Source organism: Polypterus senegalus, chromosome 10 (assembly GCF_016835505.1).
Source record: "Polypterus senegalus isolate Bchr_013 chromosome 10, ASM1683550v1, whole genome shotgun sequence".
Classification (NCBI taxonomy): domain Eukaryota; kingdom Metazoa; phylum Chordata; class Cladistia; order Polypteriformes; family Polypteridae; genus Polypterus; species Polypterus senegalus.
In genome coordinates, this window is record NC_053163.1 from 68,569,506 (window position 1) to 68,596,663 (window position 27,158).

The following is a 27,158-nucleotide window of genomic DNA, read 5'->3' on the forward strand; positions in this document are numbered from 1 at the left end:
TACGCGGTGCAGCACTTGTACTCCATCAACATTAATTATTTCCAGAGACATCATTTTGTCTATTTTTCCAGCGCATCGTGCACAAAAGCAAGGGAACGATGGCAGCACCAGAACTCTGCTCACATCATATCGATTCGTACCGCAAGCTGCAAGTAGTAAGTCTGTGATAAGCAGAATACCGCTATGCTTTCCACTCACAGGACGGAAGGACAATCCCGACCGCTTTTATATAGTAAGAAAGAAGAAGAAGAAGATATCGCACAGTCTGAAGTAGAAAATCATCTGTTACCTGGAAAAACGAAACTACAAATCCCCTCGTGCATTGCAAAATGGACGGGCCGTGTGTGAAACTCCGCGCCTGCATAGCACTCATGGAATGGAAGGACAATCCCGACCGCTTTTATATAGAAGGATTTGATCATTTTCCTCAATAAATAAATGACCAAGTATAATATTTTTTTCTCATATGTTTAACTGGTTTCTCTTTATCTACTTTTAGGACTTGAGTGAAAATCTGATGATGTTTTAGGTCATATTTATGCATAAATATAGAAAATTCTAAAGGGTTCACAAACTTTCAAGCACAACTGTATATAAATTCCCTTAAATTAATTTCTGTAATGTGCATTTTAATCATATTGTTTGTTTTGCAATTATAAACTGTGGAGCAGAGGGGTAAATCAAAGAAAAATGTGCCTTTGTCCTACCCATTATGGAAGGGAATTGTAAGCATATTGCTTAGTTAACTGCCCAAGATATTTTTAGACTTGCAGCAGATGTGAAAGTGAAGAAATATGTCAGAAAAGTATAAATCATTTCTTTTTTTACACTTATTCTAGAACTGTATTTTTCCAGGATGATAATAATTCACCACATATACGGTTGAATTTCCACAGTGTACAAAATTACTTCAAACAATAAAAAGGTAGCTTAAACTAAAACACTTAAGGCGATACTGAATCATATAAAAATCTAAACCGTCTACCCTCTTAGTAGGAAAGCATAGCCATACCTCCACTAATGGAGACAGACAAAAAAAAACAGATACTTTTCTGAGACTTCTATTCAGGTTCTTTCAAGGAAAACTGAACATTTCATTGAAAACCACATTTTCAACAGTAAAGTGCATACAAGAAGCAAATCAATAAAAATGTATTCAGTTACTGCAGTTACATGTCTTCTAGCTATCATGGTTTTCTATCCTTCTCACCAAATCTCTTTGGTCTTCTTGAACTAGATCCATCTTGTGCACCAAGCAAAAAACCTTTGCATCAGGCGAATTCTGCAGAATGGCTTCCAGACAGGACTGGTAATAGTGCATGTCCTTCTCCAGTTCACGGCTCTCCACATCAAAAACATAGATTAGCACCTCAACATTTCTAAAAATGTTATCCCGCTGACTTGTGAAATAGTTTTCCATGAAAGTGTCCTGCCTTTAAAATGAACATGGAAATTATCAAACATTAAACTGATAAAACAATTAATTATGCATTTATTCTGAACTTAGCTTTTCAGGTTATGGGTTTTGGGGTAGCATTTACATACTCCTATCATTCATGTAGTAAATGTAGAAATGCTTTTTATTCATGGATTTAACACAGTCATTTGGAAATATTCTCAATTCTTTTCCAAATACATACAAAACAATAATAATAAAAATGAGAAGTACTGGGAATAAAGAGTGCAAAAATGACTGGTAAAGGTGCCTGGATATAACTTAATTACGAAGTGTTCAAAGGACAGAAAATCCAGCCTGCTTGCAATCAATACACTACCAAAACAGTTTTGGTCTAAACAATAATGTTATTATCATACACATCTCAAAGTTTAGTTTCCTCTTTTGGTTTATACTAAAATGCTGCAGTTTTGATACACAATATTTGCATACCAGATTGGAATCCAAATGTTTAATAAAGCAAAATATAATGCAATATACCTAGAAAAATAGTGATATGAAGAATCAACAACATTCTTAACATGTATTTAATTAGTCTAAAATATTTTTTTCTTTCTACCAATCTGTAAATAAAGACCTCCTTCAAGTATTGTCATTATCTTTTCCCTCAAGTTAAATTCACTTGCCAGTGTGAACATTTTAAAAACAGCTACACTGAAATTACAAACAGACTACGCTTCAACAGATTCCATTACTGAACTACCATAGCTGTCATTATCACATACAAGAAATGTATTTTCTGATTTGGCATGCTATATATACCAAAGTCATTTTGTGTACAAAATGTCTTATGTCAGTAAAAAAATGGCCTCAAATAAACTATTTGCAAAATGGAATTGCGTTGGATGCTGACTCAGAAAAGGCCAGATATACAGTAACTGAACGAGCACAATGTGTTCACACAAAAACTGATGGACGAATGGAAGCAAAGAAATTTTTCCATTGCTCAAGAAGTGTATTTCACATTCAAGCCACAGTGGTAAAAGGATATTTTATCAAGATGGCTTTCACAACAAACCACCAAATGAGAGTATCTAAACAAAGCATTCTATCAGAACAATTCTGATCTATTTTGTAGGTGCTATATAGTCATATAATTTTGGCACAAAGGTGAAAACTCTTCTCTTTTTTCAAAGAAGCCAGATTATATGCAGTCGAGCATTAAAGAAGTCCACACTTCTGCCTTGTGAGTTAATGAAATATGAAATTTACTTTTATAATTCCCAATATTTGTGACTGAAACTTCTGAAGAGGGAGCTGGCCAATGATTCACTTTTTGTAAGCTTTTTAGACAGAAAACAGGAGGGCCCATATCTAACAGCAGCATTTAATTATCAATCTGATAACCTGTAAACCACATACTAACAAAGTGTATTCCTCATGTTAAGAATCACTGACATGAATAATCAAAGCCAAAATAGTTATCATGTAGTCTAATTCAACTCTACCCAGTCAAAAAGAAAGTTTAAAAACTAACATTTTCCTCTTTCCCAAACATGCCTCAGTCAAAAAACATTGTTAGAAGTGCAAATTGCAGAAAATGCATTATTAATTATAAAGACGATATTTGTACATTGTAAAACACATTATTTTTCAAAAAATTCACACTTTACGTACCTTCAATATTCTAGTATGGATCAATACCACAAATAAAGAGGTAATCTCAAAAATTATTTTAACCCTTACATAAAGGGAACTACAGTAACTCAGACTACCTGCCAGGTCCTTTTCTTTCTTTTGCAAAAAACAAACACACCAATGGAAAGCCACTTTCCACAGAATACATTGTTGCTTAATTTTCTATTTATTTTGTACTTACAGGCTTCTGCCAAAGAACCACTTAGTATTACAATTACAGGCATTTAAATGATGGAATTATAATCTTGCGAAACTGTCTTGCAACACCAAGAATTAACCAACTTATAACAGATACAAAAGAGGCATATTAGTATAAGGTAGACAATGGTAAAAGCGGAGACCATTAAAGCTGTATTTACAAATAAACTTACTTATTTGAAAAACAATACTTTTAGCATATAAACATCTACAGATATAATCAAAATGATCTTTTAAAGAAAAAATGAAAGGAAACCATTTCTGACTTACCCTCCACAGTCCCACAGGTTCAGCACTAGATTACCCAAGAACCTCACATGGGAGTGCTCTACATCGACTGTATTTAGGAAAGAACATACTCTTTTAAAATGTAATATTTATAATTTTATACATCTTCACAGCCATCCAAAAACAGAAGGCCCAAATGTTAAAAGAAAATGCTTACTTGTAGCTCCCAAACGTCGTGTGTCCCTTGCAATATAATTAGCAAAAATAATAGACCTCATACTCGTCTTCCCAGATCCACTCTTTCCCATCAGTAGCACCTGTGTAAAAATAGGTTTGGTTGAAGTCTTATACACAGTAATATTCTATCAAGTGGAATTGCCATTCAACAATAGTTAACTCCCCATCTGGGTATTTTTTTTCGGTTTGAAGGCATAGTGTTCTTTCAGTGAAGTTCATTTCCATCAACATTTTCCTCATTGAGTAAACAACATTCTGCTTGGATCACTAACATCTTTAAATTAACGGCTATGTGAGCCTTTCTGGTAGTTACCCTCCTCAAGACAAACAACATGAGAACATGAACAGATCAAGCTAAACTTTTGCAGGTGTACAGGCTAGGGAGGGGTTGTTGAGGGGTTCTTAATAAATACAAACATATTGTTCAGGTTTGACATTTAGAAAATTGACCAGGAAAAACATTTTAGAAACAACACAAGCTTGAAGCTCTTATTCTGCATGAACGGAAAATATGCTAATACAGTGCACCCGAAAAGTATTCACAGGGCATCACTTTTTCCACATTTTGTTATGTTACAGCCTTATTCCAAAATGGATTAAATTAATTTTTTTCCCTCAGAATTCTACACACAATACCCAATAATGACAATGTGAAAAAAAGTTTACTTGAGGATTTTGCAAATTTATTAAAAATAAAAAAATTGAGAAATCACATGTACGCAAGTATTCATAGCCTTTGCTCAATACTTTGTCGATGTACCTTTGGCAGCAATTACAGCCTCAACTCTTTTGAATATGATGCCACAAGCTTGGCCAGTTTCGCCCATTCCTCTTTGCAGCACCTCTCAAGCTCCATCAGGTTGGATGGGAAGCGTCGGTGCACAGCCATTTTAAGATTGCTCCAGAGATGTTCAATTGGATTTAAGTCTGGGCTGTGGCTGGGCCACTCAAGGACATTCACAGAGTTGTCCTGAAGCCACTCCTTTGATATCCTGGCTGGGTGCTTAGGGTCATTGTCCTGCTGAAAGATGAACCATCACCCTAGTCTGAAGTCAAGAGCGCTCTGGAGCAGGTTTTCATCCAGGATGTCTCTGTACATTGCTGTAGTCATCTTTCCCTTTATACTGACTAGTCTCCCAGTTCCTGCCGCTGAAAAACATCCCCACAGCATGATGATGCCACCACCATGCTTCACTGTAGGGATGGTATTGGCCTGGTGATGAGCGGTGCCTGGTTTCCTCCAAACGTGATGCCTGGCATTCACACCAAAGAGTTCAATCTTTGGCTCATCAGACCAGAGAAATTTGTTTCTCATGGTCTGAGAGTCCTTCAGGTGCCTTTTGGCAAACTACAGGCGGGCTGCCATGTGCCTTTTACTAAGAAGTGGCTTCCGTCTGGCCACTCTACTATACAGGCCTGATTGGTGGATTGCTGCAGAGATGGTTGTCCTCCTGGAAGGTTCTCCTCTCTCCACAGAGGACCTCTGTAGCTCTGACAGAGTGACCATCAGGTTCTTGATCACCTCCCTGACTACGGTCCTTCTCCCCCGATCGCTCAGTTTAGATGGCCGGCCAGCTCTAGGAAGAGTCCTGGTGGTTTCGAACTTCTTCTACTTAAGGATGATGGAGGCCACTGTGCTCATTGGGACCTTCAAAGCAGCAAAGATTTTTCTGTAACCTTCCCCAGATTTGTGCCTCGAGACAATCCTGTCTCAGAGGTCTACAGACAATTCCTTTGACTTCATGCTTGGTTTGTGCTCTGACATGAACTGTCAACTGTGGGACCTTATATAGACAGGTGTGTGCCTTTCCAAATCATGTCCAATCAACTGAGTTTACCACAGGTGGACTCCAATTAAGCTGCAGAAACATATCAAGGATGATCAGGGGAAACAGGATGCACCTGAGCTCAATTTTGTGAATACTTATGTACATGTGCGTTCTCAAATTTTTTATTTTTAATAAATTTGCAAAAATGTGTTTCACATTGTCATTATGTGGTGTTGTGTGTAGAATTCTGAGGAAAAAAATTAATTGAGTCCATTTTGGAATAAGGCTGTAACATAAAAAAAATGTGGAAAAAGTGATGCGCTGTGAATACTTTCCAGATGCACTGTATATAACAGCCAGAACAGCACCAGATGCAAATTCCTTGAATTGTTTTGCAGCTATTGTCGTGTCTTTGCTAGTGAGCCTTGACAAATGCCTGATAAGTCTGCAACACTCCATTCAATTGGCTGCTGATCGAAATCTGTTTATCTTCACTCCAAATGACTCAATTGGTGATCACTAAATTAGCCGATCTCAAAAAAAGCTCATTTTAGAATCTGTTTTTTTTAAGCTTTATGGTGATTTAGTTATAGTGCTCCTTTATGCAATCTTAGTACAGTACTTTAGGAGGTGCACATTCCATTTTGCTGCCAAAACTTCCTGTAAACAGAGAAGAAACCATCAGATTTGGAGAGCGGGATGATTGGAATGTTGACATGAAAATGGAGTTAATAAATTGAGAAAAGGGAATCTGAGGAGTAGCCTTTTGCATGGAGAAGAACAACATATGTGTATGCTGACCAGATGAACTTGGCGTGGAAGAAAAGCGAGGCGTGTCTTTAGGAAGAATAAAAAGAATCTCCTTTAACAAGACAAAATCTTTTTGATTGTATAGTTTACGTATATTTTAAGCAAATTTGAATTTTTTGCTATTTTTATGGCCACTGAACAATAAGCCTACAGAATTTCATTTAGTTAATAAAAAATAAAACCGGTTACTCCTTTTGTCTACATTTGAACTAAAAAAAAAAATCACACTTTAATGCAGAACACAAGGCTTCTACATGGCTAGTTATGGAGGAGCTTATTGTTTAAAAACAACATGGCCTCTGACATCCCCATTTTATGTGTTCTTAGACTGTAGTGGAAAGTAATATTAAAGATGAATCAACTTTTCTGCCTATCCATGTTTCTATTCTACTTTGTACAATATTCACCCTCATAGAAAACCCTTTGCTTATTTACTAACCAACTCCAGTCTATCAGCCTATTGACCTTTTACACTGGCTGTTGGCTAATACCACGGTGTATGCAGTTAGCAGAGACAGGGAGTAGATAATCGCCACTACAGATTAGTATTAAAATTTTGGCTTCTTTATCAATAGCAACTCTCAGATCTCAGTACCAGAATTGCCCAAAAGCATATTCTACAAACCCACTACATAAGCACCGTCTTACTGCAGTCTTCGTGTTGTGCTGTGCCATTGAGCCACACTACACACCACTTCTGGCTTGAATCATAAAAAATGTGCATTGATGCAATAATAGTGGGTATTCTACGTGAGGAGTCAATCGTGTCGAAGCGATGCGGTTTGGTCAAGTCGCCTGCAGTTCTAAGCATATTTTTTCCCGCTGAGGGTTGGGGGAGGGGTTTGATGAGAAAGTTGACATTTACATTCAGTACTGAAAATCTCAAAATGCTAGTAACATACCGTAATTTCGGGTTTTTCTCTACTTTTTCAACACCGGTATAGGTCTGGGTTGGAGATTCAAACCCAAGACAATGGATTCATTAGGCAGCAGTAATGACCACTGCAACAATGTAACAACTATAACACTTGCTAGAGCTTTACTCAATTTAGGTTAATGTTCCATTACTCAGCAGTATTTACAAAGTACCCTAAAGTGTCTTTTTAGCCTATTATGCACATTGACCTCAGGACTGAAAAACCTCTGTCAACATGAACTCCAAAATCCGATTCAAAGTTTGCTTCTTTTTGCAGCACATCAAGTCATCCTGTATTTAGGGTGCTGCATAACAAAAAAGCATGCTGTGTTTATCTCTTCTGTTTCTACTCTTTCACTGGGAAGACCCGGTACCAGAATTATTGTATTCAATAGTCATGATACTCAATAACAAGGCAAAAAATAAGAAATCCTATTCAATGGCTTTTTCATAATAGTATTCTTTGTTATGCTCTTTCAAAATGTATAAAATATGCTTCATTTTAGGATGCAATTTCATGTGGCAAATTAAAACACCCCGATTGTGAAGAAATAACTTCGACTTGAAACATGCAGGTAACCTTTAAGAATAATTTTCTTGCTTTCCCATACTGCACATATTGTTTCTGACTATTTAAAAACACCTTTTTGTAAATTTATTTATAGCATTTGGTGTTTAAAACAACTATTTCAAACTTTATCATACTGCTAATCAGAACTGACTAACAAGACAACCATTTCTGCTTCTAGGACTCATTTTGATCCTGAGACCAAATATGACATATTATGCGCAGGGCAGAAAATTAAAATACCGGCAATTTAGCCATGGAGATGTTTAAAACTTACTGCTCTAATGTAAGGCATAAAATGTTCTCTCCATGATAACTAGTCGACTCAAACTAAACTGTAAACATAGCGGCAATAGAACATTAAAACTACCATTTTTTTTTTAATACAAAACATTTGCAACTAGTGATAGATGTTATATGGACACACTAAACTTAATACAGCACTTCTTTAAAAAGTATGCTGCCATTAAAGTCAACTCAGCTTCACCTTGTGTAACACTCACAAAAATGTTATATAGAAATTAACTTTTGAAATTTTCATAAAATTAATTTAAGGCTTACCTTTTTCTTCATGGCTGTACTCGACATCGCACTCCTTAACTGTAACAGCAATTCAGTTACCCTGATTCTGGGTCCAGACTACAAACTCTCTTGTTGGTGCCTCAATGCCTCCTCTGTTCTTCTTCCTGTAGACCCTAGAACTAAAACAGGAAAGTATTTTTTTTTTTTCTACTCCTTCTTAAATAATCTGCCAAAAATGACTTGACTAGAAAGTTTTAGAGAGTCTGCAATTTAATCATGCACTATATAACAAAATACGGATTGCTTGATGGTAGGAAACCCTGCATGAGCACAACCACACATTCCCAAAACTTTGTCTCATACAGCAGTGGTCCCCAACCTTTTTGACACCAAGGACCTCTTTACTAGAAGCCAATTTTTCCAGGGACCGGTGGGGGAAGGGGGGGGGGTAGGATTCATAGGGCAGTTTTATACACAATTTACATTACATTTCTATTATTATTAAGTTATAATATTGTAATAGAAATTATACAGCTTACAATAATGCAGAATCAGTGTGAGCCCTGAACTTGTTTTCCTGCAACCAGAAGATCCCATCTGGGGACTATGGAAGACAATGACACGCGAAGTGTGTTGCTTATGTTCAGTCTACTCCGTAATCTCGTTTTGGTTGCTGTCACTGAAGAAAACGCTGCCTCACAAAGATAGGATGTTGGAAATGGAAGCAGCTTCAATAGTTTCTTTCGTGTTAATTTTAATCTCCTCCTGCCTACAAGTTATGCTGACGAGAATTTTTCTCAGCATTTCCTTGCGATAATACACTTTCATGGTGCCAATGATTCCCAAACCCAAAGGCTGAAGCATTGCTGTGCAATTGGGTGGGAGGAATTCAACGCAGTCATTACCTGAATGTGGAAGTATGTTGTGGGCAGCAGTTATGAATCAGAAGCCAAATCATCCTCTTCTTCTTCATATTGTGAGGTTTCTGAACTATTTTGGGATCCCCCCACCCAACGGGAATGTCACAATGAAGTGCATCCCGAAGTGCGATTGCAGCATCTGTGTAAGATTGTTTGTCCATTGCCGGGGCAGGGGAAACAGCAGGCTCACAGCGTGTTGTCCCATTGACAGAGGTCCCAAGAGAGTTTAAAAACCACACATTTTCTGGAATGAGTGCCGCATTAACAGGAATATTTCTTGAAGGAACATCACTGAACCACATAAAAACGCCTTTTTCGCCGTCTTCAAATGCAGCAGTTCGCATACGTTTGTAAACCGAGATTTGTCTTCTTTTTCGCATATAACAAAGACATATGTATTGCATTTGTCATTCCAACAGATTGCACATCACAAACATTAACACTATTATCGTTTCTTCGTATCTGCTGTTTCTATAGGAGGGTGACAATAAGTTAAATTGTGATGGATGTTTTTCAAATGTTGACAAGCAATAAGCAAAAGGAATCACTGAAAACCACAGAAAACAAAAACAGCAAAAAAAAAAAAGTATGAAGAAAGAACATTTTTTTTTTTTTTTACAATGTTTCTGTTTGGAGATCGTTGTGCAAATGTGCACAACTGAGCTGCGACCACAGAACTAACTGCTCTGTGGATGATTCATTCAAGCATTTCAAGGTCACTTCGTTGTAATGAAAGTATCTGCTGCTGAATGTACTTCGTAGTAACGAGATTTCTATAGACTCGTGTCATATGGGGAAACTGTCAGAAACAAAAATACTTTGTTGTAATACTCTCTCACCTCGGTCTCTCTCCTTCGTTCTGAAAAGTGTCCTCAGTGAAGGGGGCTCCCTTTTTGCTGTAGTGGGCCACAGACCGAGGGTTGGGGACCCCGTCAGACAGGACACACAGGATATTTTGGATGTTTGACAAAATGTCTTTTAACATGCAACTCTGTATGTTTTTATTTTTTGGGGGGTTTCCCAATACAGATATAAAAGGTGATATTTGCCTTAAACAGGAACTCCCATCCACTCCCCTCAAAGAAGAACCTTGAGAAATAAAAAAAATGCACAAAAGGATAGACAAAATAAAAGCTGTATCACAGCTGCTCGGTTCTCAATTTCTTATGGTGTAGCTCTCCCATCTGCCCACGTCTTATGTAGCACCAAACCATCCCTGATTTGTCAACACCTGTTTCCACATATCACAGTCTTAGTTTCTTGCAAACAGCTCTCCTCCAGATTTAAACCCCATGACCCACATGTCTGAAGAGGATTTAAACTACTTCCTTGCATTATCTGCTGTGCTTTGGGTACAGAAACATTCCCTTGTGGCCCTTGGTACAACTGCCTAAGAGACTTGATAAGCATTGAAAGGGTCGGGTCCCTCAAACAGGTTTTGGCCAATGTCTCTCCGTCAATCAGGGATCATTTTCTGTGTCCTACTAGGAAGGAAGGAAAACAACAGCTTCTTGCCAGTCCTTAACCTAAAAAGTGTGACGTGGCCATGACTGCTGCACAGAGGACTTAAAATTTTTTAGTCTCTTGACAAGACTCAGTTGGCCTGGCATCATTCTGCTACATCAATCAGATAACTTATTACAATCAAGTCACAGGCTTACTGCTGTTAACATGTGCAAATAAATACTAACTTTTATACCATGTTTAATTTTAAATTTGACACCATACCTATCTTAAATACTGAAAAATAAAATGTGACAAAAGTAGCTTAATTTTAACCTCTTCAATTCAAAAGTCAATTAATTGCCTGTGTACAAAAACAGTAATTTTCACTTCACTTTTCTAAACACAAAAGGAGGCACAGTAAAATCTTGTTTTTAATACCTAAAAAAAGAGAGTGATACCTAGTACAAATAACTACACAGATCTGAAAAACAGTGGCTGCTAAGAACCACCAACACAAAGTTAAAACCCGTCCGATTGGGGGATATAAAAGACAACAACACGACTTTTGCAAATAAAAACGCGTGGTGGTAATGAAAAAAAAAACACACACACACAAACTGGTACAAACACACAAAACTGACCTACTGCTTACATCTTCCCAGTCCTGACAATAACGATGACCAACCCATAATTGCAGTTTGTCGTTTGAACTACTCAGTTTTAACAAGGACAATTTGCCTGGGCACTATAAAAAAATTAAGTAACCCTCCTCCCAACTAACGACTTCAAAACTGTTCAATTCCAATTTGTCTTTGAAGGAGTGGCTGCCACCACTTCATCGGCAGCAAAGCAGAAACCAGCCCTAGACAATGCACCTCTGGACATATTCCCGTACAACTTTCCTGTTTGACAAAGAGCCAAATTTGACTTCCAAGTTACTCTAACAGACAGATCTTTTTTTTTTTTGGAATGCCCAGGGTAAACAAATAATGACACGAGAAAAACGGGCAAACTGCGCCCAGGCAGTGAACTGGCACAGCCCTGAACCCTGTTGTCTGCACCCCAATGCACTCGCACTCCTCATCTTCATACAACAGATTGATATTCTGGATTTTATACACATTTAAAATCATGAAAGGCCAAAGTGTCTCTTCATACAGGTTTGAACGACAGTTTACAATTTAAAGAAACACAACTATAGATCCACTTTCTTAACCCGTGTATTCAGGGCAAGATCGCGAAAAAGCTGAAGCCTACCCCAGCATAAACCAACGTACTAAACATACCCTTTACTTTCCAGAATTATTGCTCGAGGAATCGGTTAGATTTAAAGTGCCCCGTGTACTCGTCAGGCTACTAACCACTTACAAGAAATTACAATGCTATTATGTATACCGATTGCCTGGCCACTCACCGTTTCTTTACTTCCTTACGTGTTTCATTTCTTTTATTTATAACCTAAATTGCTTAGAAGGCCCAGAAACACACAGCACTTACAACTTGACCCGCTCATGTGATACAAGCAACTTCTCCAAATGTCACGTGTGACCAAAGAGCTACTCATTTCCGCTTTTTCGAATTGAACGACGGGAGTTGTAGTGACATTTATTAAGCACATTAATTAGCACAGGGGCCATTCCGCGATCTTAAATTTGAAAGCAAGTACAGTATACTTAATTGACTAACTAAACCTTTATAGCTGTTTGCTGGGTCCTTTTCTTTTTTACATATAAAATTTGAAATGTTTGAATTAGCATACAATGCCCCAATTCGGTGCGTTCTTAAGAAATGTAATGATTTATTTCATAAAGTAGAAGTGCATAATAAACTAGAATAGTTGCGTCAGATATTTGAAATAGTAAAATGTATGCTTAAATGTTTAAAGTCTATATAATCTTGTTTGTATTGTACTTTTATTCATTTTTCACCCTCTGAAAGAGATCTATAGATGGATAGATACCTAGTAAAGAATCACAAATAACATCAAATTCGTTAAGATCATCTATCCATCAATTTCCCAACCCGCTGAATCCGAACACAGGGGTCTGCTGGAGCCAATCCTGGGCAGGGCGCCAACCCACCACAGGACACACACAAACACACCCAGCGCACACTAGGGCCAATTTAGAATTGCCAGTCCACGTAACCAGCATGTCTTTGGACTGTGGGAGGAAACCCACGCAGACACAGGGAGAACATGCAAACTCCACACAGGGAGGACCTGGGAAGTGAACCCGGGTCTTCTAACTGCGAGGCAGCAGCACTACCACTGCGCCACCATGCCACCTTCATTAAGATCAGTGACCCTAAAATAGTCTAAAACAATTCTCCCACATGCTTAAGTTTAAAATTTGTCATTTTTACTTCCTGAGAATAGCTCTTAGACTTGGCTTGGACCACCAGTGAAGAATCAAATATCAGGAATATTTTCATATTCGTTTGTAGCAACCTTGGAATAGCATAAAATGACATTTCACATGCCTGTATTACAAATCCCTATCTTTTTGAAGTGTTGTGAAGTTTTGTGAAAAGAAGCAGTAACTTCTTCTTAAGGTCTAGAGCACCAAAAATAGGGGGGTATTCCAAAAGCTTGCATAACTAGACATCTAGGCGAGTCAAATGGTATATCATATGTAGGCCTAATACAAGGGGAACCCCCAAAAATCTCAATGTCTTGCATAACTAGACACCATGACAAGTCAAAAAGTACATCATATATGGGGATTTCCTTGTGCCGGTGAGCCAAGAGGTGCCAGACCAAAAAAATAAAAATGATTTCAAACCCTCTATATGCAATTCTTATGAACACAAAACTTGCTGTCTAGTAAATGAAGAGATGCCAATTTAGCAACTGTTTCACTTTGTCATCATTTTTCCAATGCCCCCACAATATAATGAAGTTTACCGCAAACTTATGTCTGTCTTTTTATGTTAGGCAAAAAGGAGCTTCGTTCTTCATAAATCTGAGAGCATCCAGGACTGTACTGTATGGGTGTTATATTTCGGCTAGGGTTCCTCCCCTGGCTGGTGTTCAAATCCATGTTGTATGTCCTTTTTATTCTTGGATGACCCATTTATTTATTCTAATGTTACTTTTGTTAATTATCTTCTATATTATCTTTGCCTTTGTTATGTTCCATGTGTTACGTGGGTGGTCCCACTAGAGGTGGGGTCACCTATCAATCACCACCAGGAACGGGCCTCTCACAGTTTCTGGCGGTTCATCTGGATGTGCTTGGGAGTGGCGAGTCACTTGTGCCTTATGATTTGTTATGCTTTCAGATTATTGGATTTTTTGACTTTATGCATTTTTATATTGGTTCTGGACTCTGTATTGGGATTTTTTTTGTTTGGTTTGCCTTGTGTTTCAAGCAACTCCTCTTTGCTTTTTGTGCTCCACAGCACTTGCTTTTGTTATTTATTTTTGTTATTTATTAAAAGTCCCTTTGTGACTACTGTAATCACAACATAAGTTTAATATGTCACTGTCCTCTGTACAAATATATTTTATAAATCTACTTTTCTTTCTACTCACCTGCACAGTTGATATAGATTTAGCACAGAGTCTCATCATTTAGAACTGCTAGGCAAAGACAAGACAGATAAAGACAGCTAGGGAAACGTGTACTATTTTTCATCTGTAGAGTCAGCATGAGAATCGTATCCTCTTTTCCTTGTTTGGAATTGTATTATTCACCTAAGTGGGGGCCCGCACCTGAAAAAAGAGTATAAAGCCTTGGAGCATTGCCCGGCACACCTTTGAAGCCGACGGATGGATGGGAGATAATATTATCTGAGCCTGAAAATCGTTCTAATGCAGCGGTGAAAATGGCAGACTCTACACATCGGGGCTCCACTCCTGAACTGGGTTCTTGCCATTGGCTTCCTTCATCAGTTATGCAGTGTAAGCCGTCATTAAAGAAAGCTACATTATTTCTCCTATGTGATTTCCTACCGCCGTATCACTAAGTGAGGGGTATCGCCTTTTAATATCATATCTATATAGATTCGAGTTATATAACACCCCGCAATTACAAAAGAACTCATTCCAACAAGGGAGCTAACACTCCTTGCTGGATACAACTACCCAGGGGTTTTGATGGGGTTTCCCCCTCTAGTGGGCATTATTGGAAGTATTTGGGACTTACATGGTATAGGACTCCTAATCCTGCGGTGGGTTGGCACCCTGCCCAGGATTGGTTCCTGCCTTGTGCCCTGTGTTGGCTGGGATTGGCTCCAGCAGACCCCCGTGACCCTGTATTCAGATTCAGCGGGTTAGGAAATGGATGGATGGATGGATGGATGGGACTCCTAATCATAACAATGACTAATTGTTTTATACTGTGTGTAACTAGTAAATTAAGTTCTCTACAATGAATGGCCCTACCAACAGAAGATGAACTGTCATTTTGTCGGTCTGCTGAATTTTTAAAATACATTAGGTGAGAAGACTGACAGATGGGTAAAACGGGTACCACCACAATGGTGTGTGTGCCATGAATTTTCATAAGTGGACTGAAATAGATTTACTTTAGATACATGCCATCCATACACATGCTTAGGTCAGTAAGAACATTTAGATTTGGTGTGTTCCACAAATGAGAGGTTGGGGAGCATGATCTGATAGTGGTTAATGTTAGTTTTTGTAAGAGCTGGACAGTAGTGGATAACCCAGGTCCTGATCCTAATCCATCTGTGTCTATCACATGAATTGGATTTCAGATCCAGTTTCCAGCCTAATGTTTCTGTCTTTCTGATTGGTGAATGGAGCAGACTGCATTTTTTAATATTCTCAAACAATATTGTAAAGGATCTGATTCAGAACTGTGCTAATAATGTCCACAGGTGGCATTAAGTGATATTTGGTCACCTGGACAGGAGTGTAAACAAGAGATTGCCAAGAGGGAGAGTGTCTTGATAGAAAGTCACAAGTAGTGAATTGCAGTGCTGGACAGGAATAAAAGATTGTGAGAGAGTAGAGGGAATGGAAGAAGGTGTGCTTAATTAAGAACCGTTCAAGCAGAAGTAGTAGTACAGGACAATTAACAATGTGCCATAACCACTTCCACTTCCTCAATAATGACCAGGTGTAGAACCTCTTTGTTATGGCAAAGGTCAATGACCAGTTCCTTGGATTTTGCAGATGTTAAGTTGCAGATAATTCTTTCTAAAAACAAAAAAAAACAAATACTTCCATCTGACCACTATACTCTACTTCATCCCCCATATCAAGTAACCACATTAGTGCAGAACCATCTGTGAATTTTGAAAGTCACATGACCTGATGGTGTTATATTTATAGTTTGAGGTGCAAGGAGTGAAGAGGAAAGGAGACAAGATTATTCCTTGTGGTGCTCAAGTGTCGCTCACATCCATATCAGAAACACAGTCTATGAGTCTCACAAACTGTGATCTGCCCAACAGATACTTCATTATCTAGGACACCACAGGCTCATCCACCTGCTTATTTCTGAGTTGACCCTTAACAGGGATGGCTGTATGGTATTGAAGGCAATAGAGAAATCAAAAAACATACTCCTAATAGTGCTTCCAGTTTTTTCCACATAAGAATAAGCCTTGTGGAGCAGATAGATAAGTACACCCTCCACTCCTATCCTTGTCTGATAGGCAAGTTGCAGTGAGTCCAGGTGGTTTAGCACAAGAGGACTCATATAGTCCAGGACCAGTCTCTCAAAGGTCATCATAAAGTTAGATGTAAGTGCCAATGGTCTGCAGTCATCGGGTGAATAGGCGCCTGCCTTCTTTGGAACAGGAACAATGCAGGATGTTTTCTGCAGTAGTGGAACTTTTTGAAGCCTTAGAGACAAACTGAACAGGTGACAGAGGACACTTGTTTTTTAGAATAGGCCTTAAGAACTTAAAGACTGACTCCATCTGGTCCTGCAACTTTTCCCATGCATAGCTTCCTCGGTTGTATCTTTACTTGTCTTCAGTTATGGACAGCCCACACTTATGGTAAGAAATGGACTCATCACTGAATATTCCAGTTGACGTAGTAGGAGTTTTTGATGTAGTAGGAATGGTGTAAGAGGGTCTGATCATTGGAAGAAAGTGGCAGTGGGAAGGAAAATCTATTAAACATCCCATTCTATCACCTAAGACCTGGATTGCTCGAGTCCGGTAATTATGTCCATTTCATTCCAGTGATCTTTCATGTTATTCTGATTGAGTTTGTTTTCTATTTTAGCTTTGTAAGGTTCCTTTCCTTCACTCAGCTTTTTCTCTGGCACTTGCTGGGTGTCCTTCAGAGCTTCTATATTGCTGAATTTGAATGCTGCCTTTATAAAGAGTTTCATAGAAAATGTGGGGGGATCATGAAGAGAGACACGGCACATGACTTTGGAAGAGTAAATGCAGCTTCAGAAACAGTACACATATACTTGGCTAGCTTTAGTATCTCTTATTTTATGTGGTGTTTCCCACAGCCATTACAGTGGAACGGTGATTCCTCTGAAAGTACGGCTGTGAACCATTCATTATTAAATATAGGCACCCTTTATCTGGATTTACTGTCTTTTAGAGTGTGTGTTTCAGTCTTTCCATCTTGGTGCTTATTACAGTATTATTTTTTACATTGTTGTGAAGTGGTCACAATTCCATGCACCTTAGCTCAATATCCTAGTTTATTATGTTTCCTTCATCTTCTTGTTATTCTCCTTCTACTTTAATTTATTATTATTATTATTATTATTATTATTATTATTATTATTGTGGTGAAGCCTTAGCATTAGCATCAGAAAACTACTAAATGTCATTATTAATGCCAAATTGCAGCTAGGGGTAGCATAAAATTGTGACATCTTTCATTTTCAAACATGAATTCCTACTCTTTGCTGTTAGTAGGGGTACAATGTTTCATAACTACTTCTCATGTTCAGGACAAATTTCTAATTTTTATCCTAGTCAGGTTTTAATGCAATTCCTAGGAGTAATTCTGAGATGTTTGATAAATAAATGCACAGATCTTCAGAGCTGTGGAATGACAGCACTAACCACTGTGCTGCCCTTTCTAAATATTCAGGCTACTGTAATTGATAATTCTGTACATTAACTAATTCTTTAAAGTAAAATAACCATAAATTTTTGGTCGGCTTTAATTAGAAGATACCTCCCACAAGTAATAGTCCTCCTATTCAAGAAAGCATGACTCTAGTTTCACGTGTCCTCTACTGTGCACAGTATGGCGCTTGATGTGAGCGATCAGGCGTCTCTGAAGACTCTCAAGTACAGAATGGAAAAACAAATGGCACTGTCAACACCAGGTGACAAATGGTTGCAGCTAATGTAATCTGCTTTTAATTAAGCTAAAGAAAAAATGGAATTCTCTTCTGTGCTCCAATGAAGCCTAACATGGCTAATGTATCATAAACATGAGCAAATCTGAAAATCGTGCCAGTTCACAGATTATGTTTAGAAGAGAGCAAGATTTTATTAGCTTAACCTCATGGAACTTCCATCTTCCTGTCAACAATGGACAATTATAGAAACATTATTATCTCTTTCCATTGTTTTACCAAATTATGAGCACTTGAACAGGCATTTGCTTATGCGCCAAGAAACATATAGACAACCAGCACCAATTAATATTTAGTGAGAATTCCAATTAGTAAATAGAGGCTTTAATCAAGCTGGTTATATCCATGGTGGTTGTATGGTTGAGCAAAGACATATGCAAGGAAAAAATACATATATAACATAACAGAAGAAAGGCCAAAGGTTATCACAAAATAGCAAAGTTTCCAAAACGACCCTTGACATTCTCTCAGATGTGTGGTTTTTATGTGAGATCAAGTTTACAACAATCTGATCAATGTTTCAGTATGAAATTGTATATTTCAGATCATGCTAGTAATAAGCCAGTTGTCCTTTATTATAAATATACTATTATACTATATTATATAAAGTAGCAATGCAGAGAATTCACTCAAGCTCCATATGCGCAAAGCATACAATTATACAACTCAAAATTATATATCGAGCACATCTGTCTCGACTAAAACTCTCCAAAATGTTTCCAGGACATGATCCAACCTGCGAACGTTGCAACCAAGCCCCAGCCTCACTAGGTCACATGTTCTGGGCCTGCTCCAAATTAACATTATTCTGGACAAAATTTTTAATTACCTCTCAGACAGTCTTGGACTCACAATCCCTCCTAACCCATTAACAGCTGTGTTTGGGGTTCTTCCAGAGGGTCTTAAAGTGGAGAAAGACAAACAAACTGTGATTGCATTCACTACACTGTTGGCACGCAGACTTATTCTGATAAACTGGAAGAACCCAAACTCTCCTCTTTTAAGTCAGTGGGAAACTGATGTGTTATATTATTTAAAATTGGAAAAATCAAATACTCAGTTAGAGGATCTGTGCAGACTTTTTTCAAAACATGGCAGGATCTAATCAGTAATATTTTGAAATGATTTCATAAAGCACATAGAATTTGTTGATTTAGGTATTTTTAAAAGCCTTAAATTTTACACCGTTTGGCTTGCTCTCTCTCTCAAGGGTGGGGATCGATCTGTTCTTAACGCATAATTTTTTTTTTTGTAAAAACTTGATTGCTATGTATTGATTGTAATAAAATTAATAAATAAATAAATAAAAAAAAAAAAAAATATTATAAATATACTAAAGATCTCCCCAGCTGTCTACAGAATGAATATCTCTGCCTTGTAAAACACACCCTGATAAGCTATAGACTTTGTTGTTTCATATGCTGTGTAATGGCACTGGATCATCTTGCCCCATACATCTTCCTCTACTTCTTCTATCTCAGGTGAACCTTTGTCCTTACTTTTGCCATGCTTTTAAGCCCACTTGACTAAAGAAGAGAAGTTGGACCCAGGAGTACTGCTGGTACATCAGAAGCACTTCTTACTCAGAGTGAGGAGAGCAGAGAAGGCACACCACAAGAGCTCCCTCCAACAACCCTCGAGGTTCCTGGCAGGGCTGCCTGCTACGATTATATTTCCCATTGGACATTGTGGAAGTCCAAACTGAAGTGATGCTGCCATCCACCAACTGTTTCACCCTGGGAGAGATATGCCTCTGAAGCTTACTCCGAGATAATAAATCTAAAAACTATGTAACTTTTATTCCATACGCCACAATCAGAATTACTAGTAGGACTAAATAGTTCCATTTTTTGGGATTTGCTGGGATGCTCATCTGCTCTAATTAAAAAATGAGTATGTTTTTACCCTACCTTTTTCTCCATTAAACAGATGCAACCCAGATTGCAAATATTTCACTTTTTATGGTTTTTTTTTCAGATTCCTTCTGTAATACATACAGTATTTGTTGTATTTTTTGGGTATGCATAGTGAGAAGTAATTGGCGGTCATGACAAATTTTACTGGCTACGTGGTTGGTTTTTGTGCACATTTATTTCACCAGTGCTCATCTTATATGTATAGTGGTTTACTGTCTGGCCATATAGAAGCTGGAAAGTTTTGTCTTGGGGTTGATATTAGCTTTCCTATCCTGCACAAAATAAATAAGTCATAATCACTGTAGGTGGGTAGGCAATGTGAATCTGAGGCCTCAGGGATTTATAGTTCCTTAGGGGGTTACAATAATTCATATGCTATTGTTAGTTAGAAAATCACATTGTAGCTACATACTGTATATTAACCAGGAGCAGCTGCCGGTGTATAGTTGTGTTCCATTGAAAGGGGACCTGGTGTTCTGTTTCCCATCAGGGCAGAATCTCACGCATTATTTTGAGATTAGCATTTTCCTTTTTCAGAGTATGTTACTAGGACATCAAAGCTGTTCCAGCTCAGCACAGAATGACTGTAAATTGCTGGCTTCAAACATGTGCTTACATGGCATATAACAAACTCTGATCCATTATCTCTTTTGATAGCTTAGATCCTTTTACTTCTCTGTGTTTCATCAGTGGGAAGACTGTGGAAACTCAGGTAAACGATGTTTTTTGTTTAGAATCTGACCAGAAAGTTCTTCCAGAAAAGCATTTACTTGTCAACAGTACCTAGCAGAGGGAAAACTACAAAGTGTGAAATGGGTTTATCGACACAAAACAAAAAAAACAGAACCACATGGGATTGCATTCAATGCCAGGGTACACTGACCTCCCTCGTTCTGGCAAATCAGCCTAATCGTATGTCATTAGGTTCTGGACTTTGATATGAACAGGCGCATGCTGCAAAGAAGACAAACAGTACGAGACACCACTTTGCCACCTTTATTAACATGCACCTTGTAAGTAAGTGGACGCTTGGTGGCACTATTGCCCACCTTTTTCCCCAATAGACGCAGAACACGGGGTCAAATCACTCAGAAGTTGATTTAACTTCTTCTTCTCTTAATATTGTGCCCCAAAGCACCACAACCACCACAATAAACAATAAATAATAACACTACATTTCTCTCCTCCCAGCAGCTCCATCACACTCCCTCCCAACTCTGGCTCACTTGCTGGGTCTCCACTAGTCCTTTTTATATTCCTCGATCTGGAAGTGCTTCTGTCCATGCAATTCACCAGAACTTCTGGGTCATATGGAGACTTATTTTCTTCAGCCCGGAAGTACTTCTGTCCTTCCGTCCCATGACATGGGAGTACTTCTGGTCTATATTGAAAACAGAAGTCCCTGTGTCTCCCTGCAGCATTCCCAGGTGGCACCCACGGTACCCAGCAGGGCTATGAAGCTGAACTCCATTTCCCATAGCGCCCTGTGGGAATCCGGGGCACAGCTAAGCTGCATGGCAGTCGCCATCTAGTTTCCTGGGGGTTTCGGCCGGGTTGAACTGCCGGCCGTCCTTCACAACCTAAAATAAATTATGTTAATAATAGTAGGAAAGTCATAAAAGCTGAAAAGGTATCCTTGAGCACCCATCCTATTCCAGAAACTTGCCAGCTAAACACTGAAAGAAATCTGTTGATTGCATTAGTATCTTCTGTAGTACTTTAAGATTTACTAAAATCCTACATTAAATGTGTTTAAATAGTTTAATGAGGTTCCATAATTCCAAATTACTTATTCATTTGAAGGCAGTTTTACTACGGAAGTAGCCTGCACTTACAATTATAATATTTTTAGTTAGTAGACTGTGAAATATGACTAATGAAATGTAACATGTAACTGGATGGGCAGAATAAGAAGAAAATTCTTAATGTGCTTAAGATAAAAAAGCACTGGCAGGAAAATGTCCTCATTATCCTTTAATTTTCTTGATCAATTGTGTGTACCTTTTGTCAAAAAGTGTTACTTTTAGATGCATAGAGGTGAGGTCATCTTGATGGCACCTTACGTGTTTTGTTCTTGTAGGCCAAGACTCAGATAATTTGATTCAGAGTTTACATCCCCTGTTGCTGTGGGTGGTGTACCTTTCATGGAATTTGCTTTATTTTCAATCTATACCTTTTTGAAATTGACAGCTGAGTGCCAACTGATACAAGACATATAATACCTTTTTCAGCAGTGCTCTTCACTGGAGAGCACAAAATAGGAATTCTGTTAATGTAAAAATATTTCCAGCATGAGGTGTTCACTATTGATACAGCATGTGGCTGACTGATGAAAAATGAAGTCTTGCCCTTTAGTTGCAAGAATGAAGCTTGTTTTCCATGTCTTTCCAAAAGGAAATTCCATCTTCTTGGTGTATGGGATTCATATAACACCCACTATAGCCTGTGCTGATACACTAAACCATTGTAACATCCACTTCACAGCTACGCAAGCTGCAGCTACCATGGTGCTCCACATCGAAATTCAATGTCAACACTCATGTTACATACTTGTTGCTCCCACCCGCTCTTACACACGTCCTTGTAAATTGAGGTTGGCACAATTTTTCTTATAAATTATACTTCAGTGCTTCTAAATGAAGATATTACCTGTTATACAAAGTTATTCCTATTCCAGTGTGTGACTTTAAGTTATCTGGAAGTGATAAACCTGTCATGTTGTATTAAAGAGATCAACTGCTTATTTTCTACAATAATAAAAAAGCTGCCTAATTTACAAAGGAAACAAAGGATTAAAAGAGTAGGGTATGTAGGCAAGATATATTTTTTATGAACTAATGTCACTTAAAAAAGAAATCTGGAAATTAAGTGTAAGTTCTTACCTCTTTGATCTGGTTATGGATGTGTTGAGTCATGGAATAAAAGACCAATTCTCTTGATGCATGTTTTTGCAGATGACATATTGTTGTGCAGCACCAGAAAAAAGGATGTGAAAGGGAAGTTGGAAGAATGGAGAAGGGTTTTAGAAGATGGAGGATTGAAGATAAATAGGGAGAACACAGAATATATCAGGATTGAGAAGTTAGCCTGCTGAAAGAGCTATTAAATTTAAATATCTAGGATCAGTGGTGGTCCGAGATGAAAAATTATTTGCAGAGATAATCCATAGAGTTCAGTGTGGATGGAACAACCTGAAGAAGGAATTAGGAGTAGAGTATTGTGTGATCAAAGATTTAAGGCGAAGATTAAAGGTAAGATTTTTAAAACAGTGGTAAGATTAGCAATGATGTATGGAGCTGAGACATGGACATTAAAGGAAGTGCAGGAGAAGAATTAGATGTGACAGAAATGAGAATGTTGAGACGGTGTGTGGATTTACAAAAAAGAACGGAACAGGAAATTAGATAATCAGAGGTACAACAAAAGTGGGAGAAATATCTAAGAAAGTACAGGAAAGTAGACTGAAGTGGTATGGACATGTGATGAAGAGAGACAATGAATATGTGGGGAAAAGAGTGAAGGGAGTGGAAAGTGAGGGAAGCCAAAGTGTAGGTGATGGAAAAAGTAAAAGAACACCTGAAGGAAAAGGGCTTCACTGGGAACCACTTGCAAGACAGAGCTGTTTGGAGAAGGTTGATCAAGCACATCAACCCTGTAAAGAAGTGGGCAAAGATGAAGAAGAAAAAGAAGAAGGATCAATGAGCTTTATTAGAATCAATGGTCTGGTCTTATCAAATTTGTTTTGATGTTTTAATTTCTATTCCACAGGGATAATTCAGGGTTGGCACCTCAAAGTATTACGTTTTTTTCTGGTATTGCTGCTGCATCAAGCCCAAGGATATTAATCTCTGAATGTGCTAAGTTGTCTAAAGGACATTTGATTGGTCTCCATTCAGCTTCATTTCTTGCCTATATCTTTGTGCTTAGTCAAGAGTGAAACCTTTCATTTCAATCTGCAGTTCCTGTTTATGCTGCTGTGCATTTATTATATATACTGGTAAATTATATATATATATATATATATATATATATTGTGATAAGGTTTCTTTTGAAAAGAATAATACTTCAACAAAGAAAAAAGTTTTGGGGACCGTCCTCATATATTGTCGTCCAGACAATCAAAGAAAACACGATTCAAAGTCTTAAAATAAAACAATGAACAATCTTCTTGAGAAAAATGGCAACTTTATAGAGGGAAGGATTATGGGACAGGAAATGGTTGGCAGTAAGTGACGTCTTGAAACAGGAACCGGAAGTGACGTCATCAGGATGGGACGGAGGTGATGTGAATTGATGGAGCCGGAAGTGACGTCATCATGGTGGAACCGGAAGTGACGTCATCAGGATGGGACGGAGGTGATGTGAATTGATGGAGCCGGAAGTGACGTCATCATGGTGGAACCGGAGGTGACGTTGTCGTGGCCATTTTGGAATCTGGAAGTGGAGGAGTTATTTTTCTTCCAGTTTTCTGTCGGGCAAAAGAGATTTAGGTAAGTACCACGTGACAACCCTCTATCTCACGATGTTTCACTCACCTTTAGGCTCTTTGACTGCCTCCTAATCGCACATGTGTGACATGACGCCCCCTCAGCCCAGACCCCTCGGGTCGGGCGACCTGCACCAAGAGGTCGTGGACACGAGAGAGCATCTGCGTTGGCCTGCAAGGAACCTTTACGATAAATGACATTGAAACGATAAGGTTGAAGATTCAAAAACCACCTAGTGACGCGAGGGTTAGACTCCCGATGAAGGGACATCCACTGTAAAGCGGCATGATCTGTCACCAGAGTAAACTCCCGCCCCAGTAGGTAGTACCTCAAAGACGTAACAGCCCACTTAATCGCCAAGGCTTCTCGCTCCACCGCAGCATACTTGGTCTCTCGGTCCAGCAGTTTCCGGCTCAGGTACATAACAGGGTGTTCAGCACCATCAACGCATTGGCTCAGCACGGCACCCAAGCCTGTGGCGGCGCGTCGGTCTGGAGGAGAAAAGGAATAGAAAAATCAGGAGATCGTAAAACAGGTGCTGAAGTAAGGGCCAACTTTAAGTCACCGAATGCCTTCTCAACCGAAACATCCCATACCACTTTTAAAGGTGCTCGTTTCCTTGTCAAATTAGATAAGGGCGCAGCAATTTCTGAAAATGAGGTACAAAACGACGATAGTAACCTGCCAATCCCAAAAATGCTTGTACCTGCCGCTTATTCATCGGACGGGGCCAATTAAGAATGGCATCAATTTTGGAACATTGTGGTTTAACAACACCCCTCCTACTAGGTAGCCCAAATATTTGGCTTCTTTAATCCAAAAAAACATTTCTTTGGATTAATTCGAAGACCAGCATTCGCTAGCGTGGAGAGTATTGTCTTAACCTGGCAGACATGATCCTTCCACGTGCTGGAATAAATGACCACATCATCTAGGTAGGCAGAGCTATATGAATTGTGGGGCCTTAGCAGTGTGTCTACCAGACGTTGGAAAGTAGCTGGTGCCCGTGCAAGCCAAAAGGAAGGACCCTGTACTGCCAATGTCCACTGGGGTACTAAAAGCGTTTTTTTCTTTGGCGGAGTCCGCTAAGGGAATTTGCCAATACCCTTTCGTCATGTCAAGAGTAGTTAGGAATTGAGCGTTCCCACCGATCAAGTAAATCATCTATCCGCGGCATGGGATATGCATCAAATTTAGAGACCTGATTAAGTCGACGAAAGTCATTACAAAACCTCCACGACCCATCAGGTTTAGAAACTAAGACAATTGGACTAGACCAAGGGCTATGGCTTTCCTCAATAACCCCTAATTCTAGCATTCGCCTAATTTCCAACTCTACTTCCGCTTTCTTTGCCTCCGGAGCCTATAAGGTCTCTCTCTGACAATCACTCCAGGGTTAGTAATAATATCATGAACAATCAACGCAGTACGTCCTGGTATCTCGTCCACAACTTTAGGGACAGACAAGATAGCCGCCTCGAGATCTTGTCGTTGTTTGGATGTCAAATCGGGCCAAAATTGAGATGGGCACATGACATAAAAGAGAACGAGGCTGATTGGACGAGGGATCAGGTTCCCTGTCCTTCCATGGTTTCAGCAAATTAATATGATATACTCGTTCAGTAGGTCGCCGATTAGGTTGTTTAACCAAATAATCAACGAGACCTTTTCTTTCTTTAATTTCATAAGGGCCTTGCCAATGTGCTAACAACTTTGAATGAGAAGTTGGGACGAATACCATCACACGATCACCGGGACAAACTCGAATGGTGGTGTTTGGTTATAATAACGGACTGCGCTGCTTGTGCCTTTTCCAAATTTTCTTTTAGAATAGGTCTGATTTTCTCTAGTCTATCGCGTAATTGCACGATATATTCAAGAATATTTGAAGTTGGGAGGACCTCCTCTTCCCATCCTTCTTTTAGCATATCCAAAAGTCCTCTGGGTTGTCTTCCATATAATAATTCAAAGGGAGAGAAACCAGTAGAGGTCTGAGGACTTCCGATAGCAAACAAACGAGAGGAAGCAACTGATCCCAGTTTCTTCCATCCTCGTTAACTACCTTGCGTAACATCTGTTTCAAAGTTTGATTAAAACGTTCTACCAATCCGTCAGTTTGGGGATGATAGACAGACGTTTTCAGATGTTTTATTCTGAGTAATTTGGCTACTTCCCTGAACGTCTCCGAAGTGAAAGGAGTCCCTTGGTCCGTTAAAACCTCTTTGGGGATCCCAACACGGCGAATATCCCTACTAATTCCCGTGCGATGTTTTTGTATTAGCTGAGCGCAAGGAACAGCTTCGGAAAGCGAGTGGCATAATCTACTAGCACCAAAATATATTTAAAACCTTTTAACGAGGGTTCCAATGGTCCACGAGATCGATACCGACTCGTTCAAAGGGATATCAATAAGGGAAGGGGAACGAGAGGAGCGCGTCCTTCTAGGAATCTGGCGAAGTTGACACTCCGGACAGGAAGCGCAAAATCGCCGGACCTCCTCGTTAATTCCCGGCCAATAGAATCGGAGCTTTATTCTCTCTAACGTTTTTTCGGAGCCTAAATGGGCTCCTAGAAGGTGAGCGTGTGCTAATTCACACACCTTTCGCCGAAAAGTGCGTGGAATTAACAACAACGTTCGCACTTCTCCCTCGTGATCTGCCACTCTATATAATAATTCGTTTTTTAATACAAAGAACGGCATCGGTGGCATGGGATCCAGGGTTGTATAACC

General features: G+C 38.9%; 1 protein-coding gene across 1 annotated transcript in view; it reads right to left on the reverse strand.

Annotated features, from left to right (window-relative positions):
* Nucleotides 1–12,251, reverse strand: part of rraga (Ras-related GTP binding A) — a 45,108-nt gene extending 32,857 nt beyond the window's left edge. The window contains exons 1-5 of the mRNA XM_039765918.1: nt 12,123–12,251; nt 8,382–8,521; nt 3,738–3,837; nt 3,563–3,629; nt 1,211–1,433 (exon numbers count right to left, since the gene is read on the reverse strand). Of these exons, the coding sequence (XP_039621852.1) occupies nt 1,211–1,433; nt 3,563–3,629; nt 3,738–3,837; nt 8,382–8,408 (417 nt within the window). The 5' untranslated portion in view covers nt 8,409–8,521; nt 12,123–12,251. The remainder of the gene's footprint in view (nt 1–1,210; nt 1,434–3,562; nt 3,630–3,737; nt 3,838–8,381; nt 8,522–12,122) is intronic.
* Between the last annotated feature and the right edge of the window lie 14,907 nt (nt 12,252–27,158).